The following is a 12,829-nucleotide window of genomic DNA, read 5'->3' as shown; positions in this document are numbered from 1 at the left end:
CTGCTGTGACATAACCAGCCAATTCACAGAGAGAAATAATGGCAAGAAGATAAAAGAAGAGGAAAAATCCTAATAAAAAATGCATGAAAGAGCAAGACAGTATTGTCTACATGTGTGTTGGAAAAACCAAGGTTTCTGTATGTTAGATTAATAGTTCTCTTATTAATATCTGAAATTTCAAAGGATATCCTAATATAATGCCTAAGGCTTCATGCCTTTTTTCCTAAAAGCAGCGGGTTCTGTAAGTAAATGTGTTCTTTTTGGTGCAGTGATATAATTCTTTGTATCTACTTTGTTTCTAAGGAAATGAGTTTTCAACCCCATATGACAGTAGTGATACACAATGCCTGATCAGGACAAAAAGTTGAAGAGCACAGAAAAAGCAATAGAAAAAAAACCTCCTGGGATCTCTATGAGGTATAGTATCTGACGTTTTACTTTGAACTTCAGCAGGACTGGTGTGGAATTTGCACTGGCTGCCAAAGCAGAATGCTTCAATTTGAAATGCAGTATAAACATGACAACTGTTACTCTGGTCACAAAGTTTATTTACACCTTTGTTGATTTAAGGCATTCTGGCGAAGCTGTAAATTCTTCTGTACGCAAAATGCGGACACCAGGCAATGCTAGAAAATTTTATTTTCTGTCAGTAACATTGTTGCTCCTTGACCTTCTTTACACTTATGGAAATACTTTTATGTAACTATTAATGCACATTAATGTGGTTTCTTTCCTAGGGATTATTCTGATCTAAAAAGGCTCTGTCTCTCTTAAGTGTTCAGTCAAGGAATGAGCAGGTATTTTTCAATAACTGTTATTAAATGTGCTTTAGAATTATAATTAATGGTGATTATGGTTTCTGGCATATGCTTAGAACATTGTGTTCTATAATGACTAAAACATGTTAGCAAAATCTTGTGTAGTGGATGTCTTTCTTCTTGTCTTTTTTTTTTCCTTTTTTTTCTTGGCCACATTAGACCTTCTGTGTGGGACAAATCACATTTGGAATGGGTAAAAGAATGAAACTGATCCTCTTCACATTCTACTATACCATATTTTTTTATTTGCTAGTAAAAATATTGCTTTATTTTGTATCTTGAGCAGGTTTTATCTAGCTATTGTTGCATATATTAAAGTAGCCTAGCAGATTTGTTTTTCTCTGTGTCCTTTAACAATGAAGGTGGGCCTTAAAGATGTGCTAGTAACAGCGTGGGGGAGAGTGGTAAAGAATATAAAATAAGATTAGCATTTTAACCATAAGCAATTTGTCTTTTAAGAATAACACTTAAGCTAAAAATATCCAGGAATTAAATACCAACTTACAGGAGAAAGTCAAGTCTCTTTCACCTCAACTCACTTATTGAAGCTTGTATTTACCACTTGAAGCAAAGAAAACCAACACATGACGATGGGTGTGAATCTTTGGAATCACAGAACATTTTCTCCCTTTCAGTTCTGTAAAAAGATATGACAAAATGACTAAAGGATTCATCCATGTGAGGTAGAAGTTATGCACTTTCTACCTGGTTAAAGGCCTGGAATTGCTTCTGAACAGAAATCTGAAACATGTGAGTTGTACAACCAGAAAATAATGTGAAGGCTATGTAATTTTGGAATTGGGACAGGTAAGAAGCATACATAATGCGGATGTATAGAAGATTTTGTCGAGTTTTGCTGTCATAAATTTTAAAAGACACCATTCTTTACCTTTTACTTACCTCTCAGTACTTGCTTTCCAGTCTCACTTTGCATCAGTTTTCTACCATGTCAGTTGTGTTTTGCAGAGGAGGTGTGTGTATTCTATAATGGCACGTTTTAGGTCCAAAGTTCAAGTCAGAACAGGAGAAAAGGTACTTTTGCTTGATAATATTCTCAGAAAACTTAAAATGCAGTGTTGGGCTCATGACTACAATCCCTTCCTCCTTAGCTTCCAGCTATATATATTAAATGTGGTCAAATCAGTGCAACAGGAACTTTGCAGAATGTCAGAAGCAATGAACAAAAGTCCAGTGGTCAATGGCAAGAATCAACAGAAGATGTTGAGCTTGAAAAATATAGATAAAAATATTTAACAGCTGATGATGACACTCTTGTATTTCTGAACATCTTTATGTATCTAAAGATATCACCTTGTTGAGGTGTTGAAGGCATTTGTATTTTTACATGCTTGTTACTTGTACTTTTCATGTAAATCCAGTATTTGAGATAAGAATTATATATTTATAACTTTTTTAGACCTTTTATGTTCCTGCCTTTCTAAGTGTCAAAACTTTCCCACTCAGCAGAGTATACTGGTGAGAGTTAATAAACTCATTTTAAATAGTGATAGTTTCTTTATCTGAAGAAGTTATATCATTCTGATAGTCCCAAATTATGCATGAAACAGACTGTTAATGTCTGGCAATCTGAAACCATGTTATTCTGTGGTAAGTGCTGATATGATATTTCTTAATTTTTGTTGCTAATGTTATGTTGTAGCAGTGTAAAAGTGCCTTGTGGAAAGTTAATTTGCAGTTCACAGTTTTTCTTTTTTTCTTCCTTATTAGCATGACCTACAAGAGTGAGAAAAATTTTAGCAAACATCCCAAGCATCAGCTGTTTCAAGATATGTTTACAAATTTAGTTAAGGACAGACTTACCTGCAGGTCAGTGTATGAAGCACATTCATAACCGAGGAGGAGGACCACTCTTTCTCGCCTTCCACGAAGAAGCAAGATGCATGGATAATATCCCATATTGTTACAACAATACACCTTTCTGTGGAAATTACCAGCTGCACTTCATAATCTCAGTTTTAAACAACCCTTTGTGTATTGGCTTTGAAGAGTAGTGCTTGGGTTAGTGGGAGGGAAGAACGAAGCACTGGGTCCTGGTATGGCAAAACTTGGATGACCAAAATTGTGACTGCTATGTTTACTTGATAATTTATCTGTATGTAGTGTCTGTAATCTACAATTTGCTTTTTTAATTTACTTTATTGACTCTATTTATATTTTATGGACTGCTGCCTTTATAGTGAGAGGCCAGTGGCTTCCATAAATTCAGATGAATTGATGGCACTTGTTTGTATTTATTTGTATTTTCGTGTACAACAGGATAGGAAAGGATAATTCCTTTTCTTATGCTGCTGTCATTTATGTGAGGGAAAAGTACAAAACTTTAAAAAAATAGAGGAGGCAGATAAAGATATTTTCAGGGAAAAAAAATGCATTTTGCAGGGCTTTTTTACTATACTTCTTTGCAGTGTATTGTATTTTCTTTTTTAAAGCCCAAATACATTGTCTAAAAAACCCTTAAGTGGTACAGAAGTTTGAAGAAGGAATCCTAGAGCATTGAAAGGTATTAATGTATAACTTCTAGAATTTACAGAGGACTCTAACACCACATAGTTTGCTTAGGCATTTATTCAGAACTAACTGGGGAACTAGGGATCTCTTCTTTGATTATCTAAATGACAGTGAGTTTAAAACAGATCATTTAAGTTTTTTTTTTAAATCTTGTACCTCTTTATCACACGTGAACTCAGTACTCACCAGTGGGAGGTCAGTGGTTCAGCTTCATTAGCCAAAAATCTAAGAATAGCTTACTTGATTTCCTAAGTTCTGTTTGTACATTGTGACATACTTGGCTTATATTTTAATTTTCTTTGGTGGTTCTTTGTGATAGTGATATGGCAAAACAAGCCTATGTATTAAGAATGAAAACACCCAGGCAAGGTTGATAAAACAAGCATAAATTTGTAGATATTAGTAGATAAACTGGATTATACCCTGGTGTATCAAGTAATGTGTATTGTAAATGTAACTGCTGTAGAAGAGGCTCTCAGATATTAACCAGGCTCAGGAATGACTGTCCACTATGGTAATATTTTCAGGCAATTTAAAATCTGACCTACAAAATTTGCATGCAGGTGTATAGTTGTTGTTTTCTTTCCATGAAAGTCTTGTGCTGTTCTGAAGTGGCCAATTATGGAATCATAATGAAAAATGCTATTGCTTTGGACAGAAAGGGCTGAGAGTTTGTTAGTATCTATTTGTAAAACATTTATTTTTATGGAAGTATTTTTAGCTATTGGCGTCATTCCCAACTGCAAATGATGAAATGGGAAGAGAACTGCATGACCCATACACTTCTTCTGTTTCCAAGAAACCTATCCAAACAAATTTTGTTCTCTCAGTTAAAACAACAGAAAAACACATGGCAAAGATGTCTAATTTTAGGTTTATTTTAAATAGGGAAATGAGGATATATACTTTCAACAGGCAGTGGAAATAGTGATTCCATTACTGGTATTTACTGCCCCTGGACACTTTCTGCAAATCTGATTTGTGTTTTCTGCCATGTCTTATGATGGAGAATCATAAGGAGAAAAGGAGGAATCTCTATGTGGAAATGCAATCCTATTTCAAGAACACTTGAACTAATAACAATTTATCCCCACCATAGTAGAATTAGAGTTTTTAAAAGCCAGGAGAGATTATGATAATTCAAAAGAATGCTTTAAATATAGCTATTTTTACTTCTGTAATACCCATATTTTTGCATAAGTGTATTTTGTGCACTGAAGTTTGCTGTGGGGTTTCTCACTTACTTTGCCCTTTTGAGCCTTGACCCAAGCACTAAAAGTTTATATCAAAGCATAGTTAGTTTGTTGTTAGAGATAAGCACATACTTTCCTGCATCACTTCAGTGATAATAAGTGATGGCTGGTAATGCTCATATAATGAAATAAATTTATTTATAGCTGCTACTATGTTTGAGTATAAATGGTATTAAAAGTTCTATGGTATGTTGAACAGTTGTAGCTCACTAATCATCTAGTCAATGGATCCTGAATCAAACTGTTTTATTTAAGTATTTAAACACTTTTTTATTGCATTTGGTTTATGTTTTGAATATTTCATGTGGGTTATTCAAGCTCCATCCATCCATTTTTTTGGAGCCTGAGATTATTAATAAGGGATTCATGCTACCAGATCAGTATGTGAAAACATTATTTCTTGCTTGGATGAGGGGATGCATGTAAGTGTCATGTGTATGAGTTGTGTTGGTGCTGTGTGTAAAAACATTTGTTCTTATGAATGCACACCTACATGTGTGTATCTATATTTCTATGTGTCAGGATGACAGATTTCAAGAGTGATTTTTTTCACCATTGCTGCATAAGTTACTCAATTTCTGGTGTTTCTTGCATCATATCTGTTGTTGCTGACCCTAACAAAGAACTGTAAATCTCTGTAACAGATGGCTTGGTCATTGCTCTGAGCCCTAGACTTGGTATTTGTCTTTGTTATATAGGTATGTAAAACTTCCATAATGTAGTTAGTGAAGGAAACTGAGAGCTCCAGTTTAAGGACCTTTAAAATTTAGCTTATTGTGTTTTTATTTATCTACTCATTTTAAGTAATTCTGATTTTTTTTTAATGTTTCTTTTTAATTTTCCTCTAGGATATGCTAAGATATGCTCCACAGCCTGGTTGGAATGTAGGCTCAGGTAGAACTCCTTATAGCACCTTTGTCCATTATGTTGCATGTCAGTTTATTATGATTAGAATGGTATATACTGTAAAATGCAGTGTACAGATATTCTTGGTTTATGGAAAGAAATGAGTCTGTTCCTCTGTTTTCACATGTGCAGTCAGTGTGGGTTTTTTCACTTGTTTTCAAAACAGCTGTCCTATAATCTAGCTGCATTCATCTAGAACTTCTAGTTAGGAGACCTAAGAAATGCCTCCTGAAGTGGGAAAAAGTGAGAAAAATAGCACAATTGGTTCAGTCAAAAGAAACTGTAGACTTTTGATGGGAGATGAGCAAAGTCACCCTTCACTGTAGCAAATGACTTTGCAAAGGGAAAATCATAATGATAAAATAAATGGTCTTTTTAAATATTGAAGCAGGTTTAAACCTTGGGGCTACACTACTACTAGTGCATTACAGAATATTTTTTCTTGAAACAGCTGCACCACCTACAGGCTCTACCTGTGCAGAGCAGTCTAGGGTTTAGTTTTTTTTTCCTAATAGTGTCCTTTATTTTTCCTTCCCTACTTGTAGTATATGGAAACAGTAGCAAATCATTATCTTAATTACAGAACAGAGCAGCACAATGTAGACAAGTTGGTCAACATGACATGTAAGTACAATAGCTGATATTAGAAATGATAAGGCAAATCACAACTTTTCTTGTGAGGCTTAAAATGTTTAAAATACTTGTGGTGGTCATTAAGTAATATACTACTGTATTCACTGTAGGCATCACCACACAAGTAAAAGCTATTTTTTTTTGTAGAAAAGAACAGCTTGTTTTTCTACATAACTAATATTTCTTTAAGAAAGTAGTATCTTTTTAAGTATTGAAATAAAAGAGTGAAATGAGCTAGTTATGGTTCAAAGAATTACACAGTGTTTTGATCTGTTATCTGGCTGGTAAAATGAAAATATTAGTTTTAGAAAGTGAGAAAGTCAGTTTATGTATCTTCCTTTGCTCTATACACATTTTCCAAAAGCTTGCTGCTGTTAAAAATCAAAGAGAATGGGTTATAGCAAGTGGTACATATAAAGTTGCTAATTTTGTTGAATTAGCTACTTAATATAATAATGCACACTTTTCAGATTTGACCTAGGTGGGAGACTAAATTCCTTACCTTGTCAGGCTTATAAAGTAAAATAATCTCTGTGTTTTACAGTTGTATCAGTAGTATCCTAAAAATAATTTCTTCTCTGTAAGTTAATTGGTGTGATGTATGATTATTGGCTGTTTGAGATAAATAGATTGTAAGCATTTGGACTAATCACAACATTTGTTCATATAAAACATAGTACTTTGTATACATTGTCCTGAGCTGCACATTACTGTGATTCAAATAGTTTTATATACTTTTAAAATGTAAATATACTTTAAAATTTTCTTACATTAATTTCTGCTGTGGTTTTTCACTTGTAAAGTATTCTGTTTCTAAATATTCTATGTCAACCCAGACATCCCTTGCTATACATTATCATCAGTCTAAGAATCTATACTTAACTATTGCTGGTTTGTGGCTAAACTGAGATACAGTTGAGATCAAATTCAGCATAACTAGGGTTTCATGATTCTATCATGCTGCAGAAAAATAATGGCAAATGTGATCATATAGTAACAGACAACCTATTTTTAGAGAATCTAGACAGATTAATGCAGCCAAATCCATGTATATGTGCCCTATTCTCATTAATTAGTGGTTAAGAAAAAAGGGGAAAAAAGCAAAAAGGGGGCAGAGTAACTTTCATCCATAATGGTAGAAGAAAAACTGCTGTTATTGATGTGCTGTCTCCCAGACTTCCCAAAACTCTGATTCAGTTTTTTTTAATGTCCATGTTAATTTAAATGGTGTTACATGTACATTTTCAACTTCCATTTAACTCTCTTCACTGAATGAAATATAGGATTTTGTGTTACATTTGGACTGGGCAAGAAAGAGTTTGGAGTATATTATAAATATTCATAGAGTTGTGGTTGTTTTTAAAAATGTACTCCATTTGCTTAATTACCAGTAAGACACAAAATATATTTGTGCCTTTATTTTTATGCATTCACATTTACTTTTTGTTGTACTGGAAAAATTGGAAAATTGTTGTTGCTTCTCTTGACCCAGAATATATTTGTGGTTTTAAGTGTTTGTCTGCATATGATATTACTTAAGACTTGGAAAAAAACAGTTCATCAAGCGTACAAAGAAGGAGGCTAAAGAACAATGTGTGTTTTTCATATAATTTCATCTGATATAAATGCCAGGAATAATCAATTTGTAGTCCAGAATGTAGGGAGAAGATAAGTGAGCTCAATCATTTTTGACAACTTGCTGGTGATATTACATGAATACGATTTTCCCTCTAAAAGGTGAGTCTTTGTTTGTGGATTAATTTTGTTAAAATAAATTTTGACTTTTTTTTTTTAGGGATGTGTGTATTTAGAGGAATTAGAAAATGTACCACTTTAGTATATCCAAGGTCAAATTCTGATACCTGTATATTTTCAGTCACATATTGAAATAGCAAAATCTTTTCAAGCAGTTTCTTTGTAATCCATCTGCTTTCTCTCCACTGATGGCCTCCAGTGCAGTGCAAATGAGTTGCAATGTTATCATAAAGTTATAGCAATCACTTTTCTTGGTGCATCTCTCCTGGCAGACCTGAGTGGTTGGATGGGAATCATGCTGAGCACTGACAGTTCCTGGAATGCCCAATATAAACTAGTAAAATTGCAAGACCTAGAGCTACTGTAGTTTATTCCAGAGACTGAGTCAGATCCCACATCTTCTTCATCAGAAAATCATCAATGTTCCTTCAATTGTTTTATCATCTCAGCTAAGACTACTAGCAAAGCATTACTGAATTTCAGTGAGAAATTAAAAGACTTTCAAATCTGATAATACATCACTTATCACCTTTAAAATTCTGAAGACGTTTTTAAAATTATTTAGGCTATGTAAATCAAAAGTTAGATGTAAGAGTTAGAATTTGAATGTAGATAGGAAGATTATGAAGTTTAATGCCAATTAAGGATAATTTTAAATTCAGATATGAATCTGAATTCACATTTCATTAAACACACATGGAGCTTTCTTGCTTCAAGTGGAAATGGATATCCTTAACCATATTTTCTATGGGAATTCCACCTTAATTGAAGTTAATGAAAGTTATATAAACCTTTTAAGGGATATATCCAATGACTTTCTAAACATTATATTCAAACTATACTAGAGAAGAATGATGCATTTTTTGTTATCTGTGGAACTAGGCTATTCAAGTTCCACAGATGGACTATACAGGGTCAGGCAGTCAGTGCTACTTGTACTACTAATGCCATTAATAAAAATATGGTACCATGGATGACTGCAACCCTCCTGGCCACCTCCCATCCTGGCTGGGTATGCCTGGTTGCCTCTGCTGGCAGTTGAACTCAGTGTAAATATAATTTAATCCCTTGTGAAAGTTTAGATTATTGCCTTCTTTTGTTTTTTAAACAGTGACTTTAATCAGGTTGCAGTGACTTTTTTTTTTTTTTTTTTTTTTTTTTAATAGGAGATCTCTGTTCTTTTTTCCAACTTCCTGTATTTTTTTCCCTTTCCTAGCTGACAACACAAATCAATGATGGAGTTATTGTCAACATTTCTATTTGATTTTTTTTAGGCTCACAGCAGAGTTGCTATGACTCCTTTGTGTAGAGTCACAAGTCAAAGATCAAATAAAAATATATGAAGGAGTTCCAGTCTTGCTCAGTTTACTCAATTCTGATCATATCAAACTGCTATGGAGCATATTTTGGGTTCTGGTACAGCTTTGTGAAGATCCTGAGACTAGTGTGGAAATTTGAATCTGGGTGGAATCAAGCAGCTCCTTCATATGTTACAGGAGTAGGTTTTCAGTCCTCAACATCATGGCAATTGTACAAGACTGTTTGCTCTTTTAAGATTTATTTGTCCAAGCCCTGTTTTATCAAATAGCATCTTTGGCTTGTTCAGTTGTATGTGATGCCAACAGAATTTAAAAGGCTATTTAGAATATAATGAATGAGCAATATATTTTTCCAGTCTTTTGTATTTCATTGTTATGCTAAGGCACTTTTCATATTTTCAATGTATAAACTAAATAATGAATAAGTCATAAATATGGCATTACTGTCTGTTTAGTTTTCCTATTCATCAGACACCTATATAGTGAGCTAGAATTGTGAATATAATTGAACATGGTAAAGGAATTTTCTGTTTTAATTTTCTGTTGTTTGCTTTTTCAAAGTGTATTAGCTAATTTTGTGAAAACATACAAATTTTCAGGCCTTTGGGAATGGTTAACAAAGACATATTAAGCCATTAAGTCATATTAAGACTTTTTTAACACTGCAACTTGATTTTTGTTTTGTTTTTTCTTTCAGAGACAGAAGTCTTGTATCTGACTGCTCTTCAGTTGACAATCTAACTAGTGCAAATGCAGTAGGGAGAATTCAGCATCTTCATTTGTCAGATGAAAAATCCTGATGAGATACAAGAAAATACTTTCTCACTTCATGCAGGTAGGGTTATAAGGTCTAATATTCTGTTGTGTCTTTACATACTTTTGTGCAAAAGGACTCAAAATGTTACAAAACTGTTGATTTTTATACCTGCTTTAGGGAGTGGGAGCATCAAATTGAATTTGTTTGTTTTCAAATGTGTGATGCCAGCACTTATTTTCAAAAAGTGTGCTTTTGTTAGGAAGGAGCAAAGCATACAATATTAAGTATCTGGGAATATATATTTCTTCAGCTGTAAAATCAGTGACAAAAATAGTTATTTATTTAGTTAGTTTACTTAGTTTTGTGTTTAGTGTGAGATTATTTTTATTTGATCATAATTTTCTTCACTATTTAAATTTTCTGTGATAGCTCAATATGAATCATATGATTTCAAACTGGTATTCTAATGACTCCTAGTCAGTTCATTGGTAGTTATGAAGCAAATTCGTTTTGGAAGAGATTTCTCAGTAGAGTCAAATGTCCCTTGATGTTACTTCTGAATTTTTATTTTAGCTTTTTGTGCTCCAGTTACTGGACTGGTGCTCAATGAGACTAATGCTTACCAGGCTGTACAGGCAGGAAGATTTTATTTGGTTAAGTAAAGCATTATAGTTTATAATTTCACTTAATTGTTGTGCCTTGTTATCATAATTTAAGAGATTGGAAATATGCATTTCTATAACTTTAGTACTTCTGTTTCTTTGTAATAGACATTATAATAGAGACATAGACACAAAAGTTACCAACACAGGTGTCTGGAAGAATAAACAGCTTTATTCAGACAAGATTCATTTTGGCATCTCTTGCCAGCTTTTGTCATATTCAAAACAGGATGGTAAATAAAAGCAATCACAGAATAAACTGAGAAATGCAGATTCTAAATTTCATGATGTTTAATACCAAAAACTATGCAGCTTAAAATGGACATGTTGTTTCACAAACTATTTTTCTTTTCTTAAGAGTATGGTATTTCTGAGATAATTTCCTGGCATTCTATCTCTGAGGATAAACCATTCTTAAAATTCTTGGTTGTATTCCAAACCTAGTCAAAGATATAAATATTAAGGACATTAGTATCAGCTAAGAGCTGTAGCCAGCTCATAAACTCTAAATGTTAAATCAAAGCCTTCAAGTTAGCTTAAAACCCAACTAGAGGTATCCCTGGAGGAACTGAGAGACCAAGAACCTTAAATGTGAACAGGAAAGAAGTTTATGTATATTTCGAAACTGTTGGATAAGAGAAAAGAAAGTAAGTCTAGAAAAAAAAAAAAGATTTTTGAGCACTGAAATTGTCAATAAACTGATTTAGACAACTTTAGTCTAAACAATGGAACTATTTTAGGCTGAGTCTGGTTTCAGTAAAATCAAATATCACTTGTTTAAATTAAATGGTTTTAACAGAGAGGTTTTCTGCATTGCCCCAGCAGTACATGGTAACTATAGTGTCAGTAAATCACTTAAAATTTGTGCAATGTGGTACAATGTGCAGAGCTGAAAAGGAGTTTCAAACTAAACTTTTTCTGCTCATGTTAAAAGACAGCAACCTCTCCTTTTGTTTAACCACCAGCCAACATCTCTCTTTCAGATCAGGGCACAGCCTCAAGCACCTTAATTTCATTTGGAGTTCCACCCTACAATACCACTGTAGTAATTTTAAATCCTACTTCTTTCTTTTTGCTAATATAACTTTGAGAGTTGCATGGTGAACAAGGTGAAGCAACTCACTTGGGTTAAAAGCAGAGGGAAGAGGTGTGCAGCTTTTTCAGTTATGTGCCAGGGAGGTCAATCTGAGTAACCTGTAAATGTTTATATCATTTGGTGTCAAAGGGCTCTTGGATCAGGCAGTTGGGAACTTCTGCTACAGCTGCCCTGTCCTCTGTCCTTGTCACAGCCTTGGCAGCAGCCTGCAGTAATCCTGGAAGCAAACTGGCACCTATTCTCTTCAACTCTTCTAGAGAGGAGAGTAGTCTCCATCAGGGACCTTGTCAAGTAACTGGGAGCAGTACTAAAACTTTATCTACCAGTACCTATCTATCAGACCTACAAAGTGGATGGAGTAGTGGAGGACACATGGTTGCATGAAAATGGAAGCTGAAATCAGTATGGTTTTCACAAAATCCTGCTGAAGGCACAGACAGACCTCTCAGGCCATCACTTTTAGTGTTTTTCCAATTTATTTTTATTGAGACATGAATTTTGTTCCTGATAATTCAAAATATGGTGACAGGAGATCTATTGCTGCAATTTCCTTCACCTCTGGAGCTAGAAGGGTTTCTTCTTTATCTGTTCACAGGCTGTCTTTATGGTATCGGTTTAAATGTAACACTGATTTAATTCTTACACACATTTAAGCTTATATTTTAGGTGTGCAATAGGATGTTGAGAACTTGCCCATTGATTTATCTGAACATTGATTTTTATTTGTGGTTTGCATGCAAAGGGGCACTATTAATGCTGACCTTTTTCTGTTTCCAGGCAAATGCAATATATACAATAGCAAAACTAATTGTACCAAACAAAGGAAGGAATGCTGAACAAGCCAGTTTATTACAGGTAACTGCCTTTATTATCATTACACAGTGAAAGCCCCAACAGTCCCTGAGAATTTTTTATGAATTGAAGTTTATTTTGAAATAAAAATCATATTTAAAGGGGAATCCCCTACTCAAAAACAACAAATAGCTCAGGAACTGAATGTTAAATAGAAACTAAATTTCTCCTCTCATTTACTTTATTTTTGGCACCTCATATAGTGTAAAGGATAGTCAATATTTTTCTTTTGATAATCTTTCCTCTACT

General features: G+C 33.8%; 1 protein-coding gene across 1 annotated transcript in view; it reads left to right on the top strand.

Moving 5' to 3' along the window:
* Positions 1-343: 343 nt before the first annotated feature.
* The window catches only part of NEK10 (NIMA related kinase 10), a gene marked incomplete at both ends in the record, with an annotated part of 184,126 nt that continues 171,640 nt past the window's right edge, over positions 344-12,829 (top strand). Inside the window, 14 exon segments of the mRNA XM_079299350.1 lie at positions 344-417; positions 738-760; positions 763-797; positions 6,052-6,130; positions 6,490-6,546; positions 7,794-7,822; positions 7,824-7,876; positions 9,169-9,187; positions 9,191-9,347; positions 9,350-9,392; positions 9,911-10,003; positions 10,005-10,048; positions 10,544-10,605; positions 12,506-12,583. Of these exon segments, the coding sequence (XP_079155476.1) occupies positions 344-417; positions 738-760; positions 763-797; positions 6,052-6,130; positions 6,490-6,546; positions 7,794-7,822; positions 7,824-7,876; positions 9,169-9,187; positions 9,191-9,347; positions 9,350-9,392; positions 9,911-10,003; positions 10,005-10,048; positions 10,544-10,605; positions 12,506-12,583 (846 nt within the window).

The sequence above is a fragment of the Erithacus rubecula genome, assembly GCF_903797595.1.
Source record: "Erithacus rubecula genome assembly, chromosome: 3".
NCBI lineage: Eukaryota > Metazoa > Chordata > Aves > Passeriformes > Muscicapidae > Erithacus > Erithacus rubecula.
This window is presented reverse-complemented; position numbering and strand designations above follow the sequence as displayed.